We start from the raw sequence: 12,559 nt of genomic DNA, 5'->3' as shown, positions 1-12,559 counted from the left end.
GAGCAAAATGTAATTTCCAAGATTCTGCTCAACTGATACTCTGGAGTATGAGGACACCTCTCTCATGATGTGCTGAGCTCCTGCATCCCCAGTGCCATCATCCCCAACCCCTGCCAGCTGCAGAGACCTGAGAAATGGCAACTTCTCCAGAGACCTGAGAAACAGCAACTTCTCCAGAGACCTGAGAAACATCAACTTCTCCATCTCCCAATCGTTGCACAAAAGATTATTTTATTCCTTGAGTCCCAAGCAGTGTTTTCCCCTCCCCAGGTCTCTGTCCCTTCAGCACACCCTCAGTGCCTGTCATTACCTGCTGGTCTCGGTGCTGTAGCGCCCCTTGCCCACCTGGTTGACTGCACACACCCTGAACTGGTAGGTCCTGGCTGGAGTGAGGCCACTCACAGTGACACCAGTCATCTTCGGGTCAAGGTTTGACAGGTGAACCTTCCAGGGAGAATCTGTGGGAAAAATTAGCATGGGAAAAAAAAGAAAAAAAAGATGAAAGTGCCTGTCAAAAGCCCTGCAGAAGTGAGAAAACGCCTCTGACTGCTCAGAGCTCTTGGTGCTTGCTTCCCTCAGAGGAACTTTGGGAAGAAGTTTCTTTTCAGCAGAAGAAACCTTCCTGTCAGCCCACACGGTTATGCAGATTGCACATTTGTCTACTGGAAAGTGATGCTGCACATGTCATGGCATAATAAATAAAAACTATATTCATTAACATTTTAATAAAAGAGGAAACAAGCATGATAAAGACAGATGGGCTGTGTATTTCACAACCCATCTGTTTGGCAGGCCATCACACCACCACACCCATGAGTGGCTCTGGTGGAAGGATTCTAATGAAATTCACAGGCAGTTTGGAATATCTTCCTACCCAGCTTGCAAGCAGGTGTAGAAGCGTGACTCCCTCTGCCAAATCAGCCCTTTGCTGCAAGACCTGAGAAAGCCTCAGCTGCTGATTCTATGTGTCTGCAGCCTTATTTTTTTTTTTTTTTCCTAGTGATATTATTCAGCATGGAATCTAATTGTCCTAGGAAGCTTTCCCTGGTAGAAAGAGCCCTGGCAGCACTCTAAACCCGTCACTGTCAGCTCACATTCTTGCCATATCAAGCTCCTCTGATGCCCAAATTACATTTACAAGTTTTCAAAGAGGTCAGGAATGAAACATGTTGAAAATTAAATATTCTGACTTCTTCTCTCCATAGCCTGGTGTCACACATTCTCCCTGATGTCATGACTGAAATAGTCAGGGAGAGGTGACATTTGGTCTGTGTTGCAACAGTACAGCAACGGAATCAGCCAATTTGAAGATTTGTTCAGTTTTTAAATAATACCAGCTGTTTTCATGCTCCCTGCTCAAAATTACTGACACTTCTGGAAATTGCTGAGGAGCCTGCTGTAGATTTTGGCAACGTTATCTGTGCATGTTGCTCATCAGAAGTGCATCGTGGCTCCTGGCAGGTCACCTCAACGTCTGCCTGAAAATGAAGACGAGATGTCCCGAACGTGGAAGGCTGCTAAACTTCACACCAAGACAGAAGCCACTCATTTTGTGCTTTTCTGGCAGATTCCTTAGCAAGTTTAAGTCCTCTAGGGTGTGATGCCAGTTGGGCTATAAACACTGCATCTTCAAATTACTCCAAATGTATTTATTCCAGTAAGGGCCTTGCCAGAACGAAGTCTTTTTTAACAGGAAAACTGACACAGCAGAATACTGGGAATGCTGGAGAGGGACATTTGCACAGCAGTGAAGGTCTGTCCTTGCCAATTGTTGATTTACCAACAGCCACTTTGGCTGCAAGATCTTGATGCCAATTTATCTTAGCTGAACATTGGATTTCTTTTAGAGAGCCCTTAGAGGAAGCACACCTGTGCCATCTAGAAAAGCGTTGCTTAGGAGTTTTTTGCACCTTAGCTCCTTCTGAATTTTCACAGGCTTCCCTTGAGACTTCCCAAACAGCCTTGTTACAGCCAGAGTGCACAGCAACAAATCAAGGGAAGCTGGAGTTAAGGTATGGCTGACCTAGTGCACTGCCTGAGGGAACTTCCTGAGGAAAATGGAAGAGGGGAGTGAAATACCCTTGTATGAGCTACTTGGGCAGTGGTCCGTTTCCTAGAGCATTTCATTTGTTTACTGCCAGTGTAAACACCACCTGAGAGTGCTTAACCCAAGCAGCTCAATGTAGTGAGCAGTTTGATTCAACAACAGGCCCTATTAATCTCCTCAGCACCTTGGGGCTTTGCTCTGTTTATATGCTGCATCTGTAGAATACTTTATTAATTCTTTTTCCTCTCCTGGTGGAAGATAAAAGATCTGGCAGGAAGAGAGATTAAACTGGAAACTAATATAAACGAAGCCTATTCATCTCCTGGGCACTCTGATTCAGAGAGGAGGGCGGCTCAGGGAGCATTTGCTGGCTCCTGGAGCACTGGATACACTGAGTCTGCAGAGTATCTTTAAAATTTAAATGTCAGGTCTTTTTTATTTTTTTTGAATCAATAAACAAAACACTCTGAAAAAATGGATCTCCCTCTTTAGATACACACAACCAACCCCAGGACTGTGCAGAAGCTCTTTTCACTGTGGAGAAGAGCAATTCTGACAAGGAAAACATGCCATAAAATTTTCAACAGCACCTCTCCCGTCCTCCAGGGATGGCTGTCACTCACCTGTCCCAGGAAGCCTGGAGAAGCTCCATGGTGACAAAAGACTTGCCAGGTCAAACTATTAAAAAGGTCTCTGTTAGACTGAACAGACTCTGCTAATCCTTCATTTAACTTAAGCTGCCCAGAACATACTCTGGGCTCTGCTGCTCTTCCCCTGTAATTGCTGCTGTCTGAACAACTTCCATGTTGAGCTGTCTGTCGTCTTACAAATATTGGCCATTCTGAATTAACTCTGATTGCCTCTCCAGCTTAATTTATTGGAAATGAGGAATCTCACAGGCTGTTCTCTGGTTTACAATGTCATTTAGGGGTTTTAGAAATGACATTTTTTTTCTGTCATGCATTTTTGGATGCGCTTGTGACGCGTTCAATAACTCTGGCTATGTGCCAAGAGGCATTTCTTCTCTATTTCCCTGTCTACCCTACAGTTCATGCATTAATTGCAATTCCCCCAAAAATCATTTCTAATTTGATATTACCGATCAGATCTACTGCAGAAAGCTGATTTTTGCAGGTCTGGAACACATTTCCATCTCTTTCCTTCTCCAGGGGGTTTTGCATAGATGGCAGCATCGGAATTTGCTGTGCTGCTGGAATACACTGAATTCATCTTTCAAACCTTTGGAGCAATACAATATTGCAAAAAATCCAACTGAAAGCTAAATGGTTCACCCTTTGTTTGGTAGGACCTATGCAATGCCTAGCAGTGGCCTGAAAAAAAAGTCTCTTTTAAAATTATCATATCTAGGTCTGAATCACAATCATAATGACAATGCAGTTTTACTTTGATTTTTGCAAAGATTTATCAAATCAGTTCAATATTTTCCACTTGAATATTCCTACCAAATTAAGGATGACAATTCACAGGTTTTAGTTAAGCATGTAGAGATGCTTTCCACTGGAGCTTTTATTATCTCCTCATTGGCACAATGTGATGATTCTGAGTTATATCATCACCTCACACAGCACAGATATCCCAGAATACAATAAAACAAAAATGGGCTTTTATCTTAATTGTTCTCAGCAGAATTCTACAAGTCTTAATTCATTTCTTCAGTTAAAAGACTATTCAGAATATTTTTTGATTAATTCATCCAGTCTAAACCTCTTTGGAATAAAATAAGCATATCCCCTCCTAACTCCATGAAGACACTTCATTGGAATTCTGAGGTAAATTGCAATGGGGCTCAACAGGTCATGAAACATCCAAAATTATATTAGTGCAAATGACAGCAATGCATGGTACTATTTATTTGAAAATCCTATTTCAAATCAAGGTTCACATTCTTGGCTCTGTGTGGGCAGGAATACTTAATGACTGTGTTTCCTTGGAACTGTGTTTTTCAAATTAGATTATAAATTTGCCCCCAAATGTTTAAGGCCATATGTCTCAAGTCACCCACAGACACAGTCTACTGTGAATAGTTGTATTTTGAGAATTATTGCACTGTGCCAAATACATTAATTTTAAAAATTAGGTGGCTAGAGTCGTTCATATTCCCAGCAATTTACGTGCACGATCTGCCACTGTTTTCTTCCCTCTAATTAAAATGAGGGTTTTGTATCTCTTTACTGAATTGATATTAATGAAAAGGAGTTCTAATCCATGCCAGGTGGAGTGACACGCCTCCCTCTAATGCAGCTGGTAATTAAACCCCTGAAATTTATACTTGTTATTTTGAATCCTCTTCAGCTATTTCTCTGCAGCAGACACTGTTATGTATTCATTGATGGTAAGTGCTTCAAAACCTACCATGGCTCCTAAAGCTGTGAGAAAGTTATCCAAAACAAAACAGCTAAAAAAAAAGCAACAAAACAAGCCTACTTTTCAGCACCTGTAACCAAAACACTCCAACTCCAAATATTCAACCTCCACAGAACTAAGAAGAAAACCAGCACAGTGTAGCTAACTGGAAAATAAACCATAATTCTGGTGTCCCTCCTTCACATTTGAAAGTGCAGGGGGACTGGGATGGGAGGCACATTGCTCTGCTGTGACAGTGACAGGGCTCGTGGAGGGTGCTCCCTGTCTCCCTGACAGCCACTCCTTCTGCAGCACAAACCCCAAACAGAAATTGTCTTTGAAAAGCAAAGGCAGTTTCTGCAGAGTCACATCAGGCCAAGCTCTACCTACACAACATCAAATGCCAGCTTTTGCACAAACAGTGCTGGAGATGCCTGGGAACAAAGGGAAGGTGATGGTTTCCAGAGGAGCAGGAGGTCTGGAGGAGCTAAATATTAACCACACACTGCTGAGATCAAAATAACCCTGAAAACCAAACACTTCAGGAAAATAGAAACCAAAACAAGGCAGTGTCAGTGTGCAGACATTTCAGTCAGTGCTCCAAACCAAAGCCACTGCTGACACTGCTGTACTGCTCTGTATATATGCAACAAGGGAGCACAGCAACAGTGGAATATCCAAGGGCTCAGATCCTTCCCTGTTCTACTTCTGTGGGCAAGCATTTGCACATTGCACATAAAAGCAAAGCAAATAAAGACAAAAATTTAAAGGACAGCAAGATCTGAGATATATCTGGGAGTTAAATGCTCAGTTCACAACCAAGCTGGCCTGTTTGGCTTCTGCAGCTCTGAGCTGTGGCAGGACACAGACCTGTGCTTTGGGACAATGAGACCCTCTCAGTGGCAGACTGCAATGACATCAGCCAAAATGATTTGATCTATCACAGAGTGAGCAGTGGTTCACAGGACCCTGTGGTGTTCTCAGGGACTGTGTGCATGCTTTCCAGAGAACTACTGTTGATTTTGGCTGGGCCCTCGACAAATTTCAGTGAATTAATTGTAAAATGATGGCACATCTACCCCATTTCTATACAAGTGCAAAGCATCCTTGGTAGAAAGGACTTGAAGACCTTCCAAACTCCTCCAGGACAAAAGAAAGATGATGGAATGAGATGATCTTCAAGGTCCCTTCCAACTGAAACAATTCCATAATTCTCCTGGCACTGAATGAGCTGCCTTTTCTTTTAGGGACTTGTCCCAGTTGATGCAGCCCACTGCAGGATCCAAGTGCACATGTTCTGCCACCTCTGTGCTGTCTCTGTGTAAATACAGCTCTAGGACCTTGGCATCATGTTCCCAGACTGGGGCTTCGCTAACTTATCATCAACAAAGCCACAGGGAAACAAGGAGCAGAAGGGAAACATCCTTGGGCAAAAGATCAGAGAGGGAAAAGAAGAAAAACAGGCAGTTACTGGCCTGTAGCTATAGGAGGGAAGGAGAGAAGAGTGAAAATAGAAAGGTAGAGATGGAGAATGAGTGCAGGATCGTGGATTTTCTTACTCATTTGCTACAAAGATCCAGAGTCTTTGATTGAAAAGAACTATTTTACGGGCAGCAGTCCTGGGCACGACTTTGGATTTCTGCTAGGACTAGAAACCTGCACTTAGCTTAACAGTTGTCAAGATCATTGGTTCTGGGACCTTCACATCTGAGAAGCTATGCATTCCATCCTGCAAAGCAAAAGGCTTGTATGTGATCTGAAGCTCAAGTTTCCCCTCAAGCCCTCCGTGTGGCAAAACAAACTGCTGCTCTCCAGATAATCACAAATCAGAACTGTTTCACATTCAGTTATGCAGTGACTAATTTCAACATGTCACAAAAAGTGATGCTCTTAATTTTTTCATCAAGAATCAATTGTTCAGCTTGGATTTCCAGCTCCTAGGGTGATAGAGATTAGAAAGTATTGCCAAGGTGACCGATTTCCATATACCCTCATCTTTCCATCAACTCCTAAAGAGGCATTAGCAATGTCCCTGAATAACCTTGCAGACTGAGAGCCACGGAGGGCCTGGTGTTCAGCATGATAAAACTGGCAAGTCGCAATTCCCAGGGCCCAGGTTTGTAATGCAGGAAGTCAGATATTTGGATTGCACTCAAACATCCTCAACCACCTACCTAAAGGAAGGGTGTAAAATGATAATCTACAGAAAGCAGAGAAAACATATGAGCCCACAGAGAGGTAAGAGAGCAGCTCCTTTTGACATCCAGGTTTGTTCCTTTGACAGACCATCAGTTCCTTGAATTATCCCCTCTCTGCATCTTTTAGGTGAAATTGGGGCTCTGAATGCACCAAGAAATCCATGAAACTGGAGAAAAAGCCACGGGAAGGAACAAACTGACTACAGCTGTACTTAGGAATGAGCTGTTGTGCCTCAAGCCTGGCTGGCAACACCAGAGGTGGAACTAAGTCCTGTAAATAAATCCCTCCATCTCAGCCTTCTCCATCATTCCACTCTTTCAGCCTGCAAACACCTGAGTGTAAAACCAGGCTTAAGCAAACTGCAGCAGCACTTTGTCAGCAGCTCTGGGGAGAGGTGAGTCTGAAGGAATGGTTAAGAACACCATGGGGCTGAGAAGAGTTTGACTTACTGTTCTCAGAGAGCTCCACCACGTAGTAGAGCACGGGGCTGTTGCCGTCGAAGGGGCGCACCCAGGAGAGCACCACGCTGCGGCTGTAGGAGGAGTTCAGGGTGGCCACCAGGTTCTGAGGGGAGTGAGGCAGCTCTCTGCAGAGGGGGGAAAAAAATAAACCAGCACAGAAAAATTAATCTATATTTCATTCAGCTCCAGTCTTACAGGCAGTTAAAGGCAGGCGACATCAGGCCCGTGTGATGATGGATATAAAACCACCAGCAGCTATTGTACAATTAAAGAAATGAAAGATATCTCAGAATTCTTCACAATTTTATCCTGTTTGGGGGGAAAAAAAAATTATGCTGAAAGTCCCAAGGCTGATGGATAGAACAGCTAATGGACGTGTTGCTAAATGTGGCAAAAAGCCAATTTTCATCCTGTTTTTGACTGAGCAAGTTGGTCAATAAATTTCCTCTCTCACTTTTTCTCCCGTCTTACAATGATGTCCTACAATGTGACAGCAGTGATATGTAAAAACAGTAAAACACATGGGAGATATGATTTAACATGGAATTTTTCATACTCAGGGAAGCAGAAGACATTGACACTATCCACACAGAGCGACTAATCAAAATTACCATATGTATTCTTAGGCTACAGAACAGCTTGATTTACTCACGGATTCAGGCTTATCCTGTCATGGGCAGAATCCTTCCTCCCTATAATAGGGATTTTTTTGGAAGCACCCAACCATAAAATGTAGTGAAAATGCCTGCAGAAACCCCATGGAAATACAACATAAAACATTTCAAAACCAAAAATAAAACAGCAGCTCAATTAAAATGTGTAATTTCTACACATAAAGGAAATTTGTGGAAGAACATTTCATTTGTACCCATTGGCTGAAAGTGGGAGCTGCATGGTGAAGTGAGAACGCTAAATTCTGCTGCAACCCTTTAATGCTGATGTGTTTTAAGAGATAAAAGCCCTTCAGCATTATATTTAAGTGTGATTTTTTCTCCTTATCATCCTGATTCCTAAGGAGAACGAGGATTTGGGAGTGAAGGAAAAGCAGGGAGGGCAGGATTTTACCCATTCAATCTGCCTTCCTCCTCAAGAAGGCTGAGGGTGACCCTTCCCCAGCTCAGGCCAGAGCAGAAAGCCATGAGGGCACTCACATGCTTAGATTTAAAATGCAGCAATTCCTGCTTGTGATGTATTTTGCCACTGAAGGCTCAGAGTTATTTAAAAACAGCAACTCCTCAGCCACTCACCAAAATAAATACAGGCTCTGGCTCCGAGCCAGAACAATAAATATGTCCTGGATTTCTGTTTCTACTGGAAGATTGAGGAACATATGGAGAGCCAGACAATAGTTTTATTATTTTTCTGTTAAGCTGTGAATGCTTTTGTTTACGCATTTCTGATGGGTACACACTGTGGAGTTAGCACCAAAAAACCAAAAAAAAATTGCTGGAAGAGCCAAAGAGTGGCAAGAAAAACACACAGCTAATGAGGCACCAGAAGCAGAAGGCACTTCCCTGCCCACCTTTCTCCAGGCAAGAGGGGCTGATATTTCCTAAGGCTAAACCTGAGACTCAAAGCCTTGTCTCATCTCATTTGACTTTAAACGCAGAGCCAAATTAGCAGCACGGTGACCCCAGGCTCTTTCTGTAGTAAACATGGAATGACACCTCAGGGTGTGATTCAGATCTCAACTTCATTAAATTGCTTGCTTGAGATGCCTTGATGGTGAGGAGTTTAAGTTGACTGCTCTCACTCCTTTCTGGGCGTGCACTGACAGCTCAGACATGGCCACTTTGGGGCTGAAGCAAACATCAGGCACAGCAAAGACCACGTGTGGGCCCAAAGGGAGTAGATTTTAAACACAGCACTGTGAAATTTTGGATAAACACGTTTAGGGAAGAGGGGGACCTGGAAACAAAGCAGGAGGGCAGCTGACCTGGGAGACAGAGTGTGGCTGTCACTGGAAAGTGTGGGGGTGTAAGATATGGCCATTTACCCAGGGACTACAGGAGTGTGCTGCTTAATTTTGAATGAAACATTAAATTATAATAAACATTAAACCTCCACCACAATTTATCATTATGTCCTAGGCAAGCTGGTTGGAAAAGTTTTTGTGATTAAGCTGGCAACGGTAATTACTGAAGGGAAGAGTGAAATGTCTTGTTGCTACATGGCTCACACAAGTCCCAGTCCCCACTTCATTTATCACCAGTCCCTGTGGGGAAGAGCTCAGAGAGGGGCTGTGGCTCCTCCTGGAAGATGATGGCCACAGAAGCAGCAGTGTGGGAGGAATGGCTGAGGGGGAGCTCACAGCAGATTATCCCCATGTGTCTGCTCCTCTGGGCAGCCAGTGAGCACTGCTGGTGTGTATTATGGGTATTTTCAAGGTGTGCATTTACTACTCTTGATGTCCCATACATTAGAAGGGCTCAGTCAACAGCTCCCTTGAAGACAGAGATGACACAATTAAGACTTAAAGCTCAGTCTCTTTTTCCAAGTGCATAAGACTCAGAAGACTTTTGAAAAAGAGTTTTCCTGGTTTTCCGTGTTTTCCCTGTTTTTAAATGCACAGACTGGGTTAAAACCTGGGGTTTTGTTTGCTTAGGATTTGGGTTTCGAGCTTTTTCTCTCAGATTGACAAGGACAATCAGCAGCAGCACGAGGGAAATGGGCACTTTCTGTTCAGACAGAGATTGAGTAGCGTGAGCTGCTGCCTCCATCCGGGACACCCCGTCCACAAATATCACCAATATTGGGTTTGTCTTTACCCAAACGTGTCCATGCTGAGCAGCAACAGATGGTGCTCACAGATTTAAACCCCTCGAGGCAGACAGAACAAGTGCCTAAGAAACACACCTGGACAGAAATGAATATTTAAAGCTACAAAGACATTTCAGCACAGGAGTGTACCTCTCTCATTGCAGTATGCAAAAGCAGAGATTAAAAAGTAGTAATTTCTACTTGAGCATGCACTTACACTTTGTCTCCTTCTCATTTGCTGCCACATACCCTGTGGAAGGGATGATAAATGAGACCTCTACCACCATCATGAATATTCATGTTCCCCAAAGAGATCATCACTTCTATTTTTCCTTTAAGAGGATTACTTTTCCTTGCTTTCAACACCCAAGAAATTATTGCAGAGCATTCTAATTTTGACCCTTTCTCAGGGTGAGGAGGACCTCAGACTAGAACTGGTCAGCACCTAGAAAGTGGATGAGGTTTAGAGCAATAACACCCAGAGCACTGAACAGACCTTGGCCAGACACACAAAGTGTAATTCCATCATTATCTTTCTTTTGTTCACTGAAGCCCCAACAGGAAATATGTGGAAGTTTTTCAGTACAGAATATCTTAAAACCTCATTTTTCTAACGCTGAAGAGTTGCACGGAGGCAAGTTTTCCATAACTTATTTTATGTGATAGCAAAATATGTGCATGGACACTTTAAAATCTGTAATTGATAGATAACCCCAGGGTTAATGGCATTGCCACCAAGGTGACCCGAGGGAACTCTGACAAAGCAATTAAAGTAGTGCATTTGCAAGAAAAGAACATGAAGTCGTTGTGACAATCTGGGAGAGAAATATTAGCCAGTTGCAGATGATACATGCTCAAAACAGAAACCCTAATGTTTTGAGTCAGCTCATCACTGCCAGAGGGCAGCTGAAAAATTCACTCAGCAAACACACAGAGTGTTTTATAAAATTAGCTAAAAGCAGACTATTTGCTAGGAAAAATAAACCAGACATGGTTTGGAGAGACTTCTGAGAAAAATGGTCCAACAGCAGGTAATTAGAGAGACTGTGACTGAGGAGGGGATTACTAAAAAGGCACAGGAGATTAAGGAAGTTTTCTTGTCACTTTCTGAAAAGCCCTGCTCCTGTTTTATAATGGACTCCCTCAGTCAGGTCCAGCAGGCAGGGGCTGCTCAGGAGCAGGTGGTTCATCTGCCAGGGCTGATAACAGCTCTGGGCTGAGGCAGGGAGGGAGTGCAGCACTCAGCCCTGATGGCTCTGCTCCGAAAAGTTTATCGTGGTTTAAATTAACAAATGTGGCAACTGTTGCTCAGGACTTTGCAGCTTCTCTTGCAAAAGAATCCTCTCCAATTCCTGCAAGGCAGCCCTGAGTTTTGAGGCTCTCTGTCTCTCACAGGTCTGTAACATGGGGAATTCTGGAATTAAAGGGTTGCTGAGTTCCAGAGTGCACAGATTTATTTCCCATTTCAATCTGCTCAGATCTGAAGATGACTTGGGAAAGAGGTTTGAATTTTATGCTTTCTTTTTGCTGAAAACACCTACATTCCTGCTGTACCTTCAATGACAAACAGACACAATGGCATTTATTTCCAAATGCATTTCTGGGAGATATTTCTCCTTTGAGTATCAAGTGCACTCAGACTCAGCAGTGAACCTTGAGTCTTGGATGACATCTCAATAGAGAGCTTGGAAAAATAAATAGAAGCCTTCTTTTCGGCGAGGAAGGAATAATATATTTTCAAGTTTGACATTCCTTCTGCTTTCTCTCCCTGGAGAAAGGAGAAGAGATGGGCAATTGAAACCAAGGGATGTGGGATCTGTATCAAGTTACATTTGTAAATGGACATCATTTTTATCTCTTACCCTGCATTTGTCACACCGATTTTAATTTTAGCAATAATTTTTTTATAGGATGTATTGGGAAGAAATTGGAAGAAGTGGCAATTATAAATAGTCCAGCAAAAAGGGTATCCAAATTCATGGATAGATGGCTGACAAAGGCAATACTCTGCATTCCTGGCAACCCACTGGGGTTTATTATAAGTGGTTAGCTCCCCTCTCCTGCTTTTGAAGAAGACAGAACAATAATAGCTCTTTCTCTGATGAAAGGGAACTGAAGGGAGATGAACTTGCTGCCAGGAATAAATTGCCTATTTTTGTATTACATTGTCCTTCCCATATATTTTGCATAGAGAAAGAGCCTAAAAGATTTTACTATATGTTGTGACATAACAGAGGCTTGTAGAGGGCTTTGATTTTCCAACAATGCAGCATTACCATACTTTGCAGTCACATTCATACAACAAAGAGATCCTCTAGCATGGGCTGCAGACAGGCTGATATTGAGCAGTGGGTATCATCAGGCACAGATAGTGGCAATTCTGCATATTTTATACATCCTGAGAATCCTCAGGATACTTTGAGCTGGAATCAGCACAGTTTCCCATCAGGTGAGTGATCCATGGTGATAACTCAGCTTTTGCAGCTTTAGGAACAAGCTTTTTTTTCCTCTGTATGTATTTCAGGCTGGTGTTTACAGGACTATAAAAGTAAGCTAAATGAAGCTGGGATGTTTCAAAACATGCAATTACTTTCAGGATCAGACTCTGTGACTTGCAGGGATGCAAGAGAAGCGGGGGGCTCATCACCAAATGCTTCTGATATGCAGTGGAGAAATTCTACCAGGAGAAAAACAAAGTCAGTGTAAAATTAAAATCTATCTCTTGCAG

The 12,559-nt window shown here is 42.9% G+C and overlaps 1 protein-coding gene across 3 annotated transcripts in view; it reads right to left on the bottom strand.

The window, feature by feature from the left end:
- The window catches only part of SDK1 (sidekick cell adhesion molecule 1), a 390,039-nt gene that overhangs the window by 121,382 nt on the left and 256,098 nt on the right, over positions 1-12,559 (bottom strand). For all 3 annotated transcript variants that reach the window (XM_059862197.1, XM_059862198.1, XM_059862199.1), the window contains 2 exons: positions 7,060-7,196; positions 311-458 (listed from right to left, as the gene is read on the bottom strand). In XM_059862197.1, coding sequence (XP_059718180.1) covers positions 311-458; positions 7,060-7,196 — 285 coding nt within the window. The remainder of the gene's footprint in view (positions 1-310; positions 459-7,059; positions 7,197-12,559) is intronic.

Source organism: Haemorhous mexicanus, chromosome 17 (genome assembly GCF_027477595.1).
Source record: "Haemorhous mexicanus isolate bHaeMex1 chromosome 17, bHaeMex1.pri, whole genome shotgun sequence".
Taxonomy (NCBI): Eukaryota; Metazoa; Chordata; class Aves; order Passeriformes; family Fringillidae; genus Haemorhous; species Haemorhous mexicanus.
The sequence above is the reverse complement of the archived record's forward strand: the minus strand, read 5'-3'. Positions and strand labels throughout refer to the sequence as shown.